At 40.9% G+C, this 14,766-nt stretch overlaps 1 protein-coding gene across 2 annotated transcripts; it reads right to left on the bottom strand.

Moving 5' to 3' along the window:
- Positions 1-1,287: 1,287 nt before the first annotated feature.
- fstl3 (follistatin-like 3 (secreted glycoprotein)) lies at positions 1,288-6,133 on the bottom strand. 2 transcript variants are annotated; one of them, XM_083969784.1, is made up of 5 exons: positions 5,881-6,133; positions 5,204-5,389; positions 3,123-3,338; positions 2,787-3,014; positions 1,288-2,710 (listed from the first exon to the last, which is right to left on the bottom strand). In XM_083969784.1, the coding sequence occupies exons 1-5, from the start codon at positions 5,948-5,950 to the stop codon at positions 2,631-2,633; spliced, it is 780 nt and encodes a 259-aa protein (XP_083825910.1). In that variant the 5' UTR covers positions 5,951-6,133; the 3' UTR covers positions 1,288-2,630. The 2 variants fall into 2 exon arrangements, with proteins under 2 accessions (XP_083825910.1, XP_083825911.1); XM_083969785.1 differs by having other exon boundaries at positions 1,288-2,683.
- Between the last annotated feature and the right edge of the window lie 8,633 nt (positions 6,134-14,766).

Here is a 14,766-nt window from a genome sequence, read left to right as displayed (position 1 = left end):
ACCAAAATTGCTGTCTCATCTTACTTTTCACTTGTGTATTTTACTGGAAGACCATGGTCATTTCAACATATGTACTCAAAAGAAAGTGTGGCAAATGTTTTATTTTAGTGGGTGTTCATTGCAAATTCCTGTGGGGTTGCCACTTTTTAAACCATGGTGAGAGGTTTTTGTGAGTTTATTGTTTGGGTCGCAGAAGACTTTACAGATGGTTTGCATTCGTAAAGGTATGGGGATAATTGCCTTTACATACCTCTTATGTAATGAGGTATATATTAAGGTTCTCTATTAATCCTAAAGATGAAAATGAATTAACAGAAACAATGAACAAACTAAATTGCAATATGGGCCTCTTTGGACTGGTGGCTTCTGCCGCCCACACAAGTCCAGTGGACCACACTGAGCTGTGTAATATGTGTTTTATATACGTATGAGCACAGCAACATCCCCTCAGTGGCATTGTTATTTGCCTTGTTCTAACTAACAAAACATCTAATTCCATTCCCAGTGTAATAAAAGGGTACTTGGACAGGAATATAAACATCTCCCTAAAGTTGAACCAGATGCTGCTGCATGGCCTAGCACAGGATTCAGAAACCGGAGAGAGAAAGACAGAAAAACAAGGGAGGTTCTTTTACACAGGAAAGTGAGTCAGTACCCAGGCCTCAGCAGTTCGAGACAATCATTCCTCAACTCAACCCTGCTGCCTAATCCAGAGAAGGGGGACATCCCTGAGGAGACAGGGGAGAAAAGGTGCACCAGCCTGGATTTGATACTCTGCTGCCTCTCATATGGGCCTGTAACAGGCAACCTGACAACTGCACACACACACACACACACACACACACACACACACACACACACACACACACACACACACACACACACACACACACACACACACACACACACACACACACACACACACACAAGAGGGGTCTAATCACTGCACACATAAACTGTGTGCCTGGCTGTCTGCTAGAGCCTGACCCACCAACCAAAACCCCACACTGTCCAGTTACCATAAGGGTGCAAGCATGAGCTCATTTGGCTGAAGATGGCTATGATTAAGACAGTGACACAGTTTGGAAGTATCCAAATATCGTAACATTCACGTCAGACACAGTTTCACAGCATTGCTATTATAAATGCACTGTATCCTATTTCAATTGAGACAATCAACATGAGGTGAGTGGGTTGGCTTATGAAAAGCAGACTGCAAATGTTACTCAACTGGAATCTATAAAAGAAAAAGGACACACTTTGACAAATATTAAACTTTATGTTGTTTTGAAATGGCAGTACAAAAATACAAAAATATGTCGATGCATTCATCATTCAGATTTCACAGTAGGTACACAGGTAGGTACACATGAGATTGTTATTTACAGGAGTCATTAAAATGTCCATAATACACTATAAAGATTAAGATAAAGTATCCAGACATCTGTTTTGACTTTAAAGATTAAAATGGATCATTTGACCATTTGTATTTATATCTACCAGGTTTACCAGTGTCAACACTGGACAGACTGATTAATCTCTGGTGGCAGTATAATCAGGTATATTCAGTTGGCCCAAATTGCAGTCCATTCCCAGACAAATTCAATTTTCCTTTCAATCAGACATTGCTAATTACATTTGTCTGTCCAGTAAAAAAAAAAAGGTCCAATCAAGTCAAAGCAGCAAAACAGCATTGGAATGAACTAGCATGACCTACAAAGATGCATTTACAAAACAAAGCCAAGCATTGAACAGAGGAGGTATTGTAGAGGGCTTGGGGTTGTACCAACAGTCTTCTGAGACTACTACAAACACAACCAAACTGTTAATTTTAGTGATCAGCGGGTGGCCGAGAGTTTGGATCAGGATCCAGAGTAAACACGTGTGGGGTGAGAAAGGGAGAGAGACTATACAGGTTTGTTTAGGCTGAACCCCTTCCTCACCTCCCAGACAAAAGCTGGAATACATACAATACAGCTGCAGTTGTTCTGTTCTTGTTTGTGGTGTACTGAAACCACACTGGCAGGCTATAAAGTGGTATCAAGTTTCCAAACAAATTAGAGTTGCTTTCCATCAGCTTAAGAGGGAAAACTGTTTGTTTGTGGGGAATGGAGACTGTAAAAAGTTGTAAAACGCCAATGCCAGAGACCGCTATTATACATACACAATAGACAAAACACAATAAATACACTTTTTTGCATCAGCTTTCCCAAGGATATATGGAGTAGTTACTACGGTTAAAAATATAAATAGAGTTTGATACCTTCTCCAATAAATAGCAGTGGTATTCTATTTACAATATGCACACATCTCCCAAAGAGCTAATGAGATATTTCTATCTTAAGACACATGCTTTTCCCTGCCTCTGACTTTCAAACTTACACAGTATCAACACAAAACTGATCACAGGTTTGCTGATCTTTTTGAGGCAGTTTCACTAAAGTGTGTCTTCCAACAGAGGTCTTCCATTTTAAATGTATCGTCTTTCTGTGTATAAGGGGGAGGGGGCGTGATTGTCAGGAAAAAAAAAAAGGAGAAAAAAAAAGGAGGTCATCGTGGAAAGCTAGTGGTGTGACACTTGAAAACCACTTGAAATGACTTGAAAAGGCAAATGCTAAGGAATCATTCATCTAGACGGCGTTTTCTTCACTGCCCTCAATATCCTGAGCTCTCCGAGGGGGATCTGTATGAAGGACAGGCAGAGTCGTCGCTGTTATTGACATTAATACAGATGAAAACAGGTGACTAAAGTAGTTCACAGGTGGGGTTTGTTTTTGTAGTCTTACTGTTGCAGTGGCCGTAGTGGCGGACTCCTATGGAGCGGCCGAGGAAGCAAGTGGCCCGGCGGAGGTGACAGGCGCTGGGGTAGGTGATGTTGTCATTGCCGCAGATTGGCTGCTCAGACGGCATGGGTATTGGGCAAGGTGTTGTGCGGCACATGACGCAGTGAGCACTGTTGGTCTGGTCGGTCACGCAGGTGTGAGTCCCCGGGCACACCACGTTGGAGCATGACTCTGTGCAAGACAAAGTAAGATCATTTAGTGAGAAAAAGTCATTATTTTTGCTTCTGTGCAGAACAGCTTTGCATGGAAATTTCGATAAAACACACAAACCATGCTTACTTTTGCACTCGCCCTGGTACATGACCTCCAGGTCTGGGTGTCCCATGCAGCGGGCCATCAGCAGAACACACTCATCCTTATATGTCTTTCCATCGCTGCCGCACACAGGATGCTTCCGGGCAATGTGAGAGCAGTCTGGAGAGCACACGCACTGAGGCCTTCCCATCCTCATCTTGCAGACCTTCCCGGGACTGCATTTGACTCCCTCACAAGTCTCTACAAAAACACAGCGAGTGGTTTCATGTGTGTGAGAGCTGCACTGCACAGTGTCAGTATAAAGTTACATCAGGTGATCCACGCTGCCACACAGGCATTTTCATACAAAACAAGTTTGAAATCTGGGTTTTTCCCAGACCATAACACAATTTTCACCCGTGCACAATATTTACAATAATCACATCTCTTTATTGACTGTTACACACTGGGTTGCCTCGCCTGGTGGAATGTGAGGCCGGTGTGTTTTCATAACAGATCTATGTGTACGGCTGCACACAGAATTTGGTTAAGCTCTTGTAGAGGGACGGAAGAGCTCCGAGTCAGACGGAGATCAAATAGCTGTCAGAGAAGTTTACAGGCTGAGAAACAAGGAAGCCCCAGGCTCTTCTGACACCCCCTAATGTCAGAGCTCAGGAGGAACTGTAATCCTACACAATGTAGGGTCAACATTAGACAATGCGTACACGTCTCTACCCAGGACCTTTTTGAGTCTTATGAGATGACGCCTGATCAGTTCTGAGTTCAGAGGATTCTGTAAACAATCCGAGACTTATTTCCTGCCTCTTCCAACACTTCAATATCCTGTTTTTATTCCATCGCTGTGCTTTTTCTTGGACTCTCCTGATTTATCTGCTGCTCTTGATCAGTAACTTTCTTTTTGTGTACACATGTACGCTCTTTATCTCAGCGACAAGGGGACATCTGAAAACAAACTACAGCCTTGTGATGGCGTTGGTATCGTTCTTCTGAAATGACAAGCCTTTATTTATTTGTCATAATACCAACATTTTCCTCCCACAGAATTCCAAATGATCAAGATAGTGTTGCACATTATGAGTCCCAGACATCTGGGCATGTGGCAGGCATTTATTCCAGCCTGCAGGAATGTATTTTCTTATTTTGTTCATGGAAGCAAACAGAGCTCTTTTTTAACTATCTTTGGAAAAAGTTAACACATAATGAAAGAAGTCAAGGCGGTGGAGGAAAGGCGGAGGACCTGATTCTACCAACTTAAACCATTTTCCATGTGATACAGTTGTTTACTTTTATGCAGGAGTCATTTTTATAATCCTCTAGGCTACCTTTGACTGTGGTCTTTCAGCCTATTTTGAGTTTATCTACATACTACCCACATCTTTGTGTCTCTTACCCATATGGCACAGCCAGACTAACCCAGGGTTGTGGTTGGTTGTGTTTTCCAAAAAATGCCAGTAGGTTGGTTTTTACTGGAACTTATCAGCATGGAGAAATTCACATTTTTGGCTTCTGATCACATAGTGCAAGTGCTGCTTATGAAAGCAGAATTTATCTGCAAGTGAACCTGAATGAACCTCACAGAGATTCCAGGGGAGGAAGCGTCTCAGGACAGCTGGGTGGAGTTATGTGGAACGACTCTCCTCGATCCACGTCTGCATTTTGTTAGAAAGTTGCATCGGGAACTCATTGTGTAAATATGTCGATTCACAAATGACGTGGTTCAAATTAACTTTCACTGACTCTCCAGGAGCAGCAACTGTTGTTTTGTGTAATGGAAGAGCCAATTTATCAATTACAACCCCGAAGGCATCTGTTTTTCAGTCTGCGAATGATATCTGAGCAGTGACTAAAATTCCTAATACTTACCCAAAAGCAGAACATGTGAGAGTAACAACCTGTGTTCAGTCAAATTCCCTAGTTTATTTGGAATGTGACTGTTCAAACATGTGCTAAAAGTATTGTAATACAGATTTAACTTTTTTGGGTTCGATGCAATGAGTAATACCATATCTAGCAGAGATGAAAACAAAGAAATATGTAACTAATTTATTCAACTTGATTAACGTTGCAGATTCAACTAATTTGTTTTTAAAAGTCTGTTTATTTACCTTTGCATGGTTTGCAGGAGACGATTCCCAGGAAGCCCAGCAGGCTGACCTCATTCATGGGCAGGCTGGTGTTGGACCATGCTGTGTCCAGGCGACCCCCGGCACAGCACTCCTCTCTGGTCACCCCTCTCATCAGCACCATGTCGCACCGTTGGTCTTGACTCTGCTGCAGCCAGCACATCCCCGCTAGAAATAGTAGAATAAATACAAATTAAAACAATTAACAAATACATTTACATATAAATTAACATATAAACACACAAAAAGTATTCTATGTTTCTGAATTATTGGCCACTGGAGTTCTTTGTCCATCTTAACATCAGTCAGGCTGAACAAAAAAACAGGCTCATACTAAAACTGTAGAATTGCTATTATATAAAATCATAAAATATGGCACATATTTGAAGATGTTACAGAGGTATTAATTGTGTATACATATCTTAACTCTTTGTACAAACAGTAGATACAATATATGATCAACTTTTTCAAAAGCACATCTGTTTAAAACAGACCGTTACACTATTTTCTCCACAAAGCTGAAGTAAAGGCAGCACATAGATATGAATTCTTCAAAAAGTACCTCACTCTGATAATCAGAAGATGATTCATGCAATTATTTTGAAAGCAAGGCACACTGTAGCCAAACCTTTTCAAAATAAGAAAAAAAGTCCACTCACCGCTGGCTGGATTACTCCCAATCTGATACAAAGTGAGGATCACTCCAAAAGCACAAATCAAAAATCTCATTGTGAGCTCTGGTTGGGAAAAAGACTTTCCTCTGAAAACTTGTCTGCGCAAAAATCAGCAAGAAGAGGTGATGGCAAATAGAGTGGATTACTCTAACTCAGCTCTGGAAGTAGCCCTCCCTTATGTGAATGAATGTGTTGTGGATAAGTGATGTCGTTCCCCCTCTGTATAAATATTTAGCCCAGATGGAATTATGCTGCTGGGATGGGCGATCCTCTCAGCCAGTAATAAGCCAGGGCAGGACACAGTTTGACTCTGACTCAATTTTCAGAGTCGGGAAATGATCCATGCCCTCCAGCACCAGACGCTGAGCACTTATATGACCTCACAAAACATTTTCACACTATATTAGCTTAATTAAAGACTAATTAAGTCCTGGAAATGACTTCAAGTGGGTTTTTCGATTAGCTTTCTCATTATTACACCTTTAAAATACCCTTTTTCAAAGGCAGGAGTGGTGATTAATGCAGTTTACTGAACTGACCAACTCAATTTATGTTATGTCTTGCTGTTCAAGTATTTGGGGAAAATACTTTATTGCATAAATCTGACCTCATAAGAAGCAGTTTGAGTCACTTGTTTATTTTTCTGGTGAGCCTCTGTTTTGTCTCATCTCCGTCTTTAATGTGGTATAGCCCAGGGATATTTATTCTCCATTCAAATATTGTTTGATCATGCTTGTTTCCTTTCTATAAGCGGATCTATGTGTTTTTGAAGGGAGATGCAGCCTATTAAAATGACGTACTAATTTATTTTCCCATTATTGTGATGCTATGGTGAACCAGCAGTGACCCTGAGTTCTGTTTCTTTCTGGTGATGAAGAAAAAAACAGATGAAGGAAAAGACAACCGGAAACATAGTGGTTAACGTGTTTTCCAGAGAGGTTTCTGGCCCTATAACTCTGAAGAAAATTAATAGCAAGTAACTAAAAATATCCAAGACAAGGTCTAAATAAGTCAAGTCATTTGCCTCTCCAACACTGTCATTCTGTTGACTGTCTGGGCTCATCAATGTGGTTAGAATAATACAGAGTGATGAGAGAGAGAAGAGAGGTAGTGAAGGTGGTCTGCCCTTCAGCAATATATCAAGTTCAATAAACAACATGTTAGACCTTATCAAGAATGTCCATGTCTGCCCCCTCCTTTTTACGTCTATGATCAAATACAGACAGCCACAGGAACCAAGACCGAAAATACTGCAGCACTGTGGCTACATATACAGTCTCTTTTGACTGTTAGGGATAGGCATGTTTGCTTAACACCATCCAGTCTTTAAAAACAACTCACTAGAGGTGACTAGAGGCTAATCTGTATTATCCTGTTTGATCAGAACATCTGCACTGCTCGTCTCCTTTCCTGCACTCATTCACCCCCTGACACTGAGAGGTATGCACTAATGTCAAAGTAATGTGAGTCTGACCATCTGTCTGTCACCGTTTTTTTTTATGTTTCCTTTTGATCGTTGGGGGGTCGGTGGGGGTGAAGGGGGTGCAGGTAGCATGCTGTAGTATCTGAGTCTTTATTAATGATGTTACCTTCTTCAGCAAAGATCCCCAGGGCACCGAAGGAATGCTGCTTGACCTAGGAGGGGAAGAAAGACGAAAAAGGGAGCAGTGAGCGGTGGCCGTGGGTGGCCTGCCTCTTCACTGGGTCTCTGCAGATCCATTCAGCCCCTCATATGGTTTGGATCATCACTGCTGCGCCTTTCAAATGAATACAGCATGGTGGGGACTTTGGGTCGCCCACTACCTAATGTATGATCTTTATAAGGACGCAGCTTAACTGGACCCATCTTATTGAAATATTGGCCTCTTTCAAGTGGCTGGGGTCTATGGGGTAGCATGAAATTTAGGAAGCCCATGGTGGACCGTCTGATGTGAATTAGAGTGAGCGTAGGCATCTGTGACAGGGCAGGTGGGAAGCTCAGAGTGACACATAGGCCTACTGTACTTGCTGTAACATTAACAGAAAAGGCAACAACGCCAACGCCATCTAGTGGAGGAAGATATCTTCAGGCCAAGGACCCCCAAACTAATGGAGAGATGAAGCAGAGACTCCCTACTTTAAATAAATATATACAGGCTATATTTTTAACCCTAACCCATTATATTAAACTGGGCCTAGTAGCTACCATATATAAACATACCCTGGATTCAACACTCAGCTATTCAAATTATACACAGGTTTATAAACAGACCTTGTTACCTGTAATATTCCTCCATACTGCTCGTCCGCGGCAATCTTAGTTGCTAAATCTAGTGTCCTGAAGGGATAATAGTCCGGAGTTTACTCGAAATGACATAATTTAGGACATTTTACAGCCTAAACAGTCCTGTATTGAATTTGCCTGTGGCGCGCTCTGGCAATGCATGCCTGCCCGACACAAACAGGTCCATAAAACTACACAAAAACTTTGAAATATTCCTCCACACCGCTCTTCCGCGACACCCAAAGTTTACCCCAAGTCCAGAGTGGTCATTGAGGCAAGTCCGGTCACGTGACGTCCGCGTGCCTGGCGTGAACGCGAGAGAGCACACCAGGCACTTGTGTCTACGAACCGTCTGCTTCGAGCATAATGCAAGTAAGTTTTCTTTAAGTTATGAGGTCGCTAGTCTGAGAAATATGATAGGTTAAAAAAAAATGTAGGCTTTTAAGGAGAGGATTAAAACAGAACCGAAAGACCAAAAACTGAAAAGATGAACTTCAAAACAAGGTTTACATGAATTATAAACATAAAGGCCCTCTTGTTTTTGCTTGGTAATATGGCCGTGTTTCTTTTGTGTTTCTTTTATAACATTAACGTTTAGCATAGTGTAAGTTAACTTACTAGGCTGTATATATGTCTATGATATAGCCTACTAGCCTAACTTAACGTATAGGTCGCCATTCACGTAGATACCAGTAGGCTAACGTTACAGCTAAGCTATCTAACAGTTAATGCTAATTTAGCTAATGCTCTTTGTTGACCCTTGCCCTTGTCTGGTCTTTTTTAGCAACGATTTGTCGCAACAATGACTGAACAGAGAAAAATATATAAGTGTTAAAAATAAATTTAACATGAACTAAATTAGTCATATGACATCTATCTGTAAAGTTAGCTTAAGCTAGATGATGGTGACGCACTTCATAAATGGCTTGCTTGTTAACTTTATATCGTTATATCGCAACAGTGCAACATATTGCAATGCAAGCTTTGAAATGGGCTTACTTTTAGTTGGCCTGGGAGTCCATGCTGTGTAGCTGCAATTAACAAACAGAACCAGACGAGGGCGTCCTTCTACCGTCTTTTAATCCTCCATCTCTCCCTTTCAGTGTTTGTCTCTGCAGCCTCCGTATACGTCCTCCTCACTCAATACAAAACGTCATTAGCCTTTAATTTTGGACATCAAAACAGTCCTGAAATAAATGTGCTCTTATTCTCTCCAGACATGTCATCCTCCAGAGAGAGAAGTGATGTCTGTCACTGTGCCTGCCCCGAGGAGCGACAGCTGACATTTCAGTGTCAGTGAATATTAGGAGCTGAACCGGTCACAACAGGGCTGTTGTGACCTGGAGGATAAATTACATCACATGAGTTTTTCCTTGGTTACAAAGTCACACCAACTTTTCTTTTCTACATTTTGTGGAAGCTACCCAGCTGTTCCCCATCAGTAACACTATTCTGCATCCATTGTGTGAAGTTGCACTCTTGAATGATTGGGTAATATGAGCTCCACATCTTTTTTCCGGGCATGGAAGGAAGCACTTTAACATTGCAGATATTAAATCAGTTGAAACGAAAGAGGTGCTCCCACCCCATTTCTGTCCACCCACCGGCCTGTCTTAAGTCATAGTGTTTGGTTTGTACGTCACGCGGCTAAACAGGGCTCGGTGGTGGTAATTGCTCTGTCTGCCCCAGACTGCCTGAAAGCAGCTGCATCATCTATCCACTCAATTTACTCCTAATGTGTGTTACTGATTGAACCGGCAACGAGGGCAGGAAAAGTGACAAGGCCGGATAGAATCACCCCCTCTGTCCCTCTGCACACAACTTTCCTCCTCCTCTTCCACCTCACCCTCACCCTCTCTTTCCCCGCTTCCTTCCTGTGTTTAGCGTTGCCAATGTGAAGTCCCTCCAGCGGTTCATTAATGGGGAAGGTTAATGTCGGTGCACGCGCTGCTCATACAAACAGCACTCCTCCACCCCGCCCCTCCTCCTCCGCCAGCTCTCCCCCTCCCTGCCCCCATGTCACCTTCTCCGCTCTCTTGAGCCCTCTCTTTCGCCTCTCACTTTGCAACCAGAGCAAGACAGCAACGCAGTCGTGACTAAGGGCCTCCCTCGATAAAGAGTGACTACCATTTAGCTCTGTCTGTGCGCTGCTCTGGATCTCTCTGTTCTTCCTCAGTGGACTGGAATAAAACCCAGGTTTCAGCTCCTCCATATGCCTCATGCTCCTGCATTCACGAGGATCTGTTAAAACTTCTCAAGTGTTTTTTTAAAAATGTAAATTCAACAGTAGACCATCTTGACCCTACTTTAGTCAGACTTCGCACAGATATAATGAGACATGCTTTTCTTTGTGGTAGAATTCTTCAACTGTCACTGGGCAACAAATACAATCTGTATCAAATTATTGTCATATAAGTATTATATAAATAGTAATTTTCCTTTCTATGGCTGGTTTTGCTACACGTTAACTGCTAATTTGCGTAGCAGTTACATTATGTGGTGATGGACTGTAGAGTGTGGGGGATGCATATCAATAATTGTCACAGTATTTTCATTATACAGACACTGTAAACAGCATAAGGGCTCAACTAAAAGGGCCATGCTGTGCCTCTTTTTGTTTGTTATTTCGACATCTCTACCAGTTGTTTGAGGCTGGCCAATCTGCTCCTGATCACAAACAGATTGCTCTGAGTGTCTGACCCAGGCTCTGCAGAAGTCAGTTTTTATGTCAGTAGTGGGTATTGTCCTTGATTGGTATCGATCTCTTTTGAAGTGGTTTGCAGCTTTCTCCGTTAGCATCTTCCTTCAGAGGGTCTTCAGTTTCATGCACTGCCACAACTGAACCAACATTCCCATTTGTTCTTTTCTGTGATACTGTACAATAATATCTCTATAATCCCAGCTAAAACACAATTTAAAAAGTAACAAAGTTATTTCTGAGTGGGAGTTTTGTATGATGTCATGTGTAATTGCTGAACACATATTTCAGCCATAATTGTGACCATTATACGCAGTACTTCACACTCGGCTCCACTAGTTTGCGCTCATTTAATTGAATTAAATCAAGGATTGAAAAGCAACATTTGCAATTTTACATGAAGAAATATGCGTTTACATGCTTGTGATTGTGAATCATATGCCAGCAACCATCTGCCGTCTTTACACTCTAAGTTGCCTTATGTTGCCTTGAGATCTTATTATACAAACAGTGATTGTCAGACCTCATTGAAAGCTGCCACATTCTACCGTATTCAACCGGTTATGAGTCACTTTCTGTAGGCAGCAGCCACCACTTTCTGTAGTTGTTCCCTGGTTTGCTGGCACATCAGTCGCAGACACTGCAAAATTATGTAATGTGGCAAGGTAAGAAGACTTGAAAGTCACGGTGATGTATAACAAACACAGAAAAGTGTATCGGAAGATCATGGATCACAAATAGACTTTTTGGCTCTTTCCCAACACTGACTGAAGGATACTTTGCAAGATGTAGTTTCAACAACACAAACTTTTTGTTTGACACCACAGGCAGTTTGAAGAGAAAAAATGCAAGCTTGATCTTCTTGAGATAAAAATTGAAGTTTGCCGACTCCTTGGAAAAGTTAGTCAAAGTCAATTAAACGTATGAATGTATGGCATGCTGCTGTTTTATGCAATGTCCTTCAGCTATTTATAAAAGTCAGATGTGCAGTATAATAGTATTATATAGTAGAAATAAATCAATGTATGTGCTGTGTTTTTTTTTCTTTTTTCCAGATACATCACAACCAGTTTGGACCGCCATGGTCAAGTTCAACCTCCTTCTAAATCCATCCATGGTGATAGAGGCGTGTCATACCCTTATCAGTCAGCATCTTGGTGAGAAAAAATCTATCTTAGCACATATGTAATGCATTTTGAATGTTGTTGTGAATGGAGTCTGCCAAAGTCACCCCAGGATGCCATCAGGAATGATATGAGTCACAAATGTAAAACAAGACAAGTGCCTACCAGTCGTTCTGGTGTGAAGGCTTCACTTTCGCTTATGTTGCATTATTTCATCACCAAAGGATTGTATATCAGTACATTTTGAGATGTATCTTTCCCTTGGGTGTGTACTGTATCAGGTATTAAAGAAAACCAAATAACTGCAAACAAATGTTTGTTGCTTGACTTACATTAGAAACTGTTACCCCTCCAGGCGTGACTTTGCTTCAGGATGGCCATGTGGAGAAGTTCTTCATACAGCAGACCACACAACGTACGTCGTAGGTAGGTAATGATTCTCCTGTTTGCCTATGTGCATGTGTTTATGTGTGAACATGAGCTCTTGTTTTGTCACTTGAAAGTATACACAGTGCATTTTGGGATCTTTTTTTTTGGTCCCTGTTAAAGTGAAGTATATTTGTTTTGAGCCTTTCATCATCATCTGATGCGTTTGTCTTACCTGTTTTGTCCAATTCATTGCACTGGCAGCACGGATTGAATTGCTGTCAGACTTGTTCTCATCAGACCTCATGCAGAGCTTACACCCTGCAAAATGGGACATGACGTGCAAGATCATGTAGAGAAAAACATTTAAAAAAATGACACTATGTAGTTGGTAATACCTACTGTTAAAAAATAAAAAAAATAGTAAAAAGAAAACAAACAGAGAACATTACTTTTCTTTCTTACTAGTTTTTTCATGCATACTTTGTTTAAAGTTTGTAGATGCTACAGTGAAACTTGAACTCATTTTTCTCAGACTTGTTGGACCTAAAAAAAAAACACCTTTGTCCTGTTTAGCCTCCTCCAACTTCCCAGTCTGTCTCACTGCAAGCTAGCCCTTTAAAGACTCTTGACTGCACAAGCGCGGATGCTCATGCTGGCAGCAGTTGCCACGGCAACAAATGACTGAAGTGTATCTGTTGCCACTGTTGCGTTGAAAGCTGTCACAAACAGACAAATATAACGAAACAGAGGAGGGAAAGTTTTGATTCTGTCTTTCAAAATTGAGGGCCATGTGACAGCTGTGAAACCGTCTGACTTTGATTCACTGCATTCAGGCTAAAAATGAATCAGTCAGACATTGAAACTGGCTCAAGTATGCATTGACTAACACAACTATTGATTACTGTCAGTGTCACTGTGGTTTTTACAATGCCACTCTTGATATTTGCAGCTTTTTTGTTGTTGTTGCATAATAATGTTTTCAAGTTGATTAATGCGCTTCCTTGCCTATATCTCTCTGATCATCAAGACTGATGAATTATAACAGAGAAATAAATCAATCCCTCTGCCATATATGGGAGCTGTTCTCTTGCAATGCCAGGCAAAACAGGCAACAGTGGATGGGAATAAATGGTGACTGAAAAAAGACTGACTGCTGTATAAATATTTAAACAAGCAAAAGGGCAGATGGGTCTTTAGAATTAATTACCCTGCTCAGTGTAAATATGAACATTAGGGGTGACTTACAATGAGTAGAGGCATCACGCTGGAGTCTATGCAGTATTAATGACCAACAGCAAAAGGCTCCTCAGCTCTTAAAGTGGAATATGCCTACTGGACTACAGATTTAAGCCTTGCAAGGTTATTGTTGCTATCCAGAGAAATGCAACATGCAAAACAAAAAGACTCAAGGGGTCTTTATTATAAGTCCTTATAATGTTGTGAAGAGCCTTATGCCATTTTAGCAGCCCTCTTAGGCCATGCCTATGTACAGTGGTGGTTTAAACTAAATGTGCTAACATACATGCTCACAGTGACATATACTAATATTCCTGCAGTTATAACTGAGGCTTACCATGTAGTCTTACCATGTGTGCCATCTTATCTGAGCATTTTACCATGCTTATGTTTACTAATTAGCAATAAGTGCAAAGTAAAACCCAGTGGCATAAACTTTGCAGATATTTGATCACAAAACAAAGTCCTGTTCTGGACAAAGTGAAAGTTTAACAACAGAGGAGCGCTACAAGAAAGGTTAAACTACATATGTGTTATAGTGTAATTCATCCTCTGGGGGACTTGAATGTGTGTATAAAAGTTTTATGGAAGCTTGTAACTGGTGGCACCAAAACTGCATGGCCAACCGTCAAATTGTTGTTGAGAGTTCTATAGTTTTAGAGTTCCGAAGATCTGCAAAATACTCCATTATCTGATTAAAATGCGAAATTATGAAATATATCAGGTTAGAATCAATAATTATTAGATGTGATCAAATACATCTTACATACATACATATTTTCTTAATTGAAAAGAAAGGTGCGAACAGTGTAAATGGAGAAAATAAATAACCTATTCAAAATCAGCATTCTTACATATATTAATACACAAAAATTGTATCAATTGAGTTTCATTCATTATTGTCAGAATGTAATCCAATATTGTAACAATAATACAACTTGACAACTCTAACTGGTGGCATCATGCAATTTTGAACATAAAATGCACCGGAAAAGATAGAGGAACATGGTTATATAGCAGAGTCTGATATAGTCAAAGACCTCTAAACCCTGAAGTTGTAGGTACAGCATGACATAAGTCCAAAAACCACTCTGCTAAAAACCCTTTCTATTCATTGTTGAACTTGTTGAAAGTCGCACATAATTGCCCCTTTTAATGTTTTTTTATATAACCGCAGTGGT

The sequence above is a fragment of the Trachurus trachurus genome, assembly GCF_905171665.1.
Source record: "Trachurus trachurus genome assembly, chromosome: 4".
In the NCBI taxonomy this organism is placed as follows: domain Eukaryota; kingdom Metazoa; phylum Chordata; class Actinopteri; order Carangiformes; family Carangidae; genus Trachurus; species Trachurus trachurus.
This window is presented reverse-complemented; position numbering and strand designations above follow the sequence as displayed.

Coding starts and splice junctions, on each gene's coding strand:
- fstl3 (XM_083969784.1), bottom strand. CDS start 5,950: ATGAGATTTTTGATTTGTGCTTTTGGAGTGATCCTCACTTTGTATCAG. Junction 5,390..5,880: donor TGGGAGTAATCCAGCCAGCG/GTGAGTGGACTT, acceptor TACTATTTCTAG/CGGGGATGTGCTGGCTGCAG. Junction 2,711..2,786: donor CCACTACGGCCACTGCAACA/GTAAGACTACAA, acceptor TGTCAATAACAG/CGACGACTCTGCCTGTCCTT.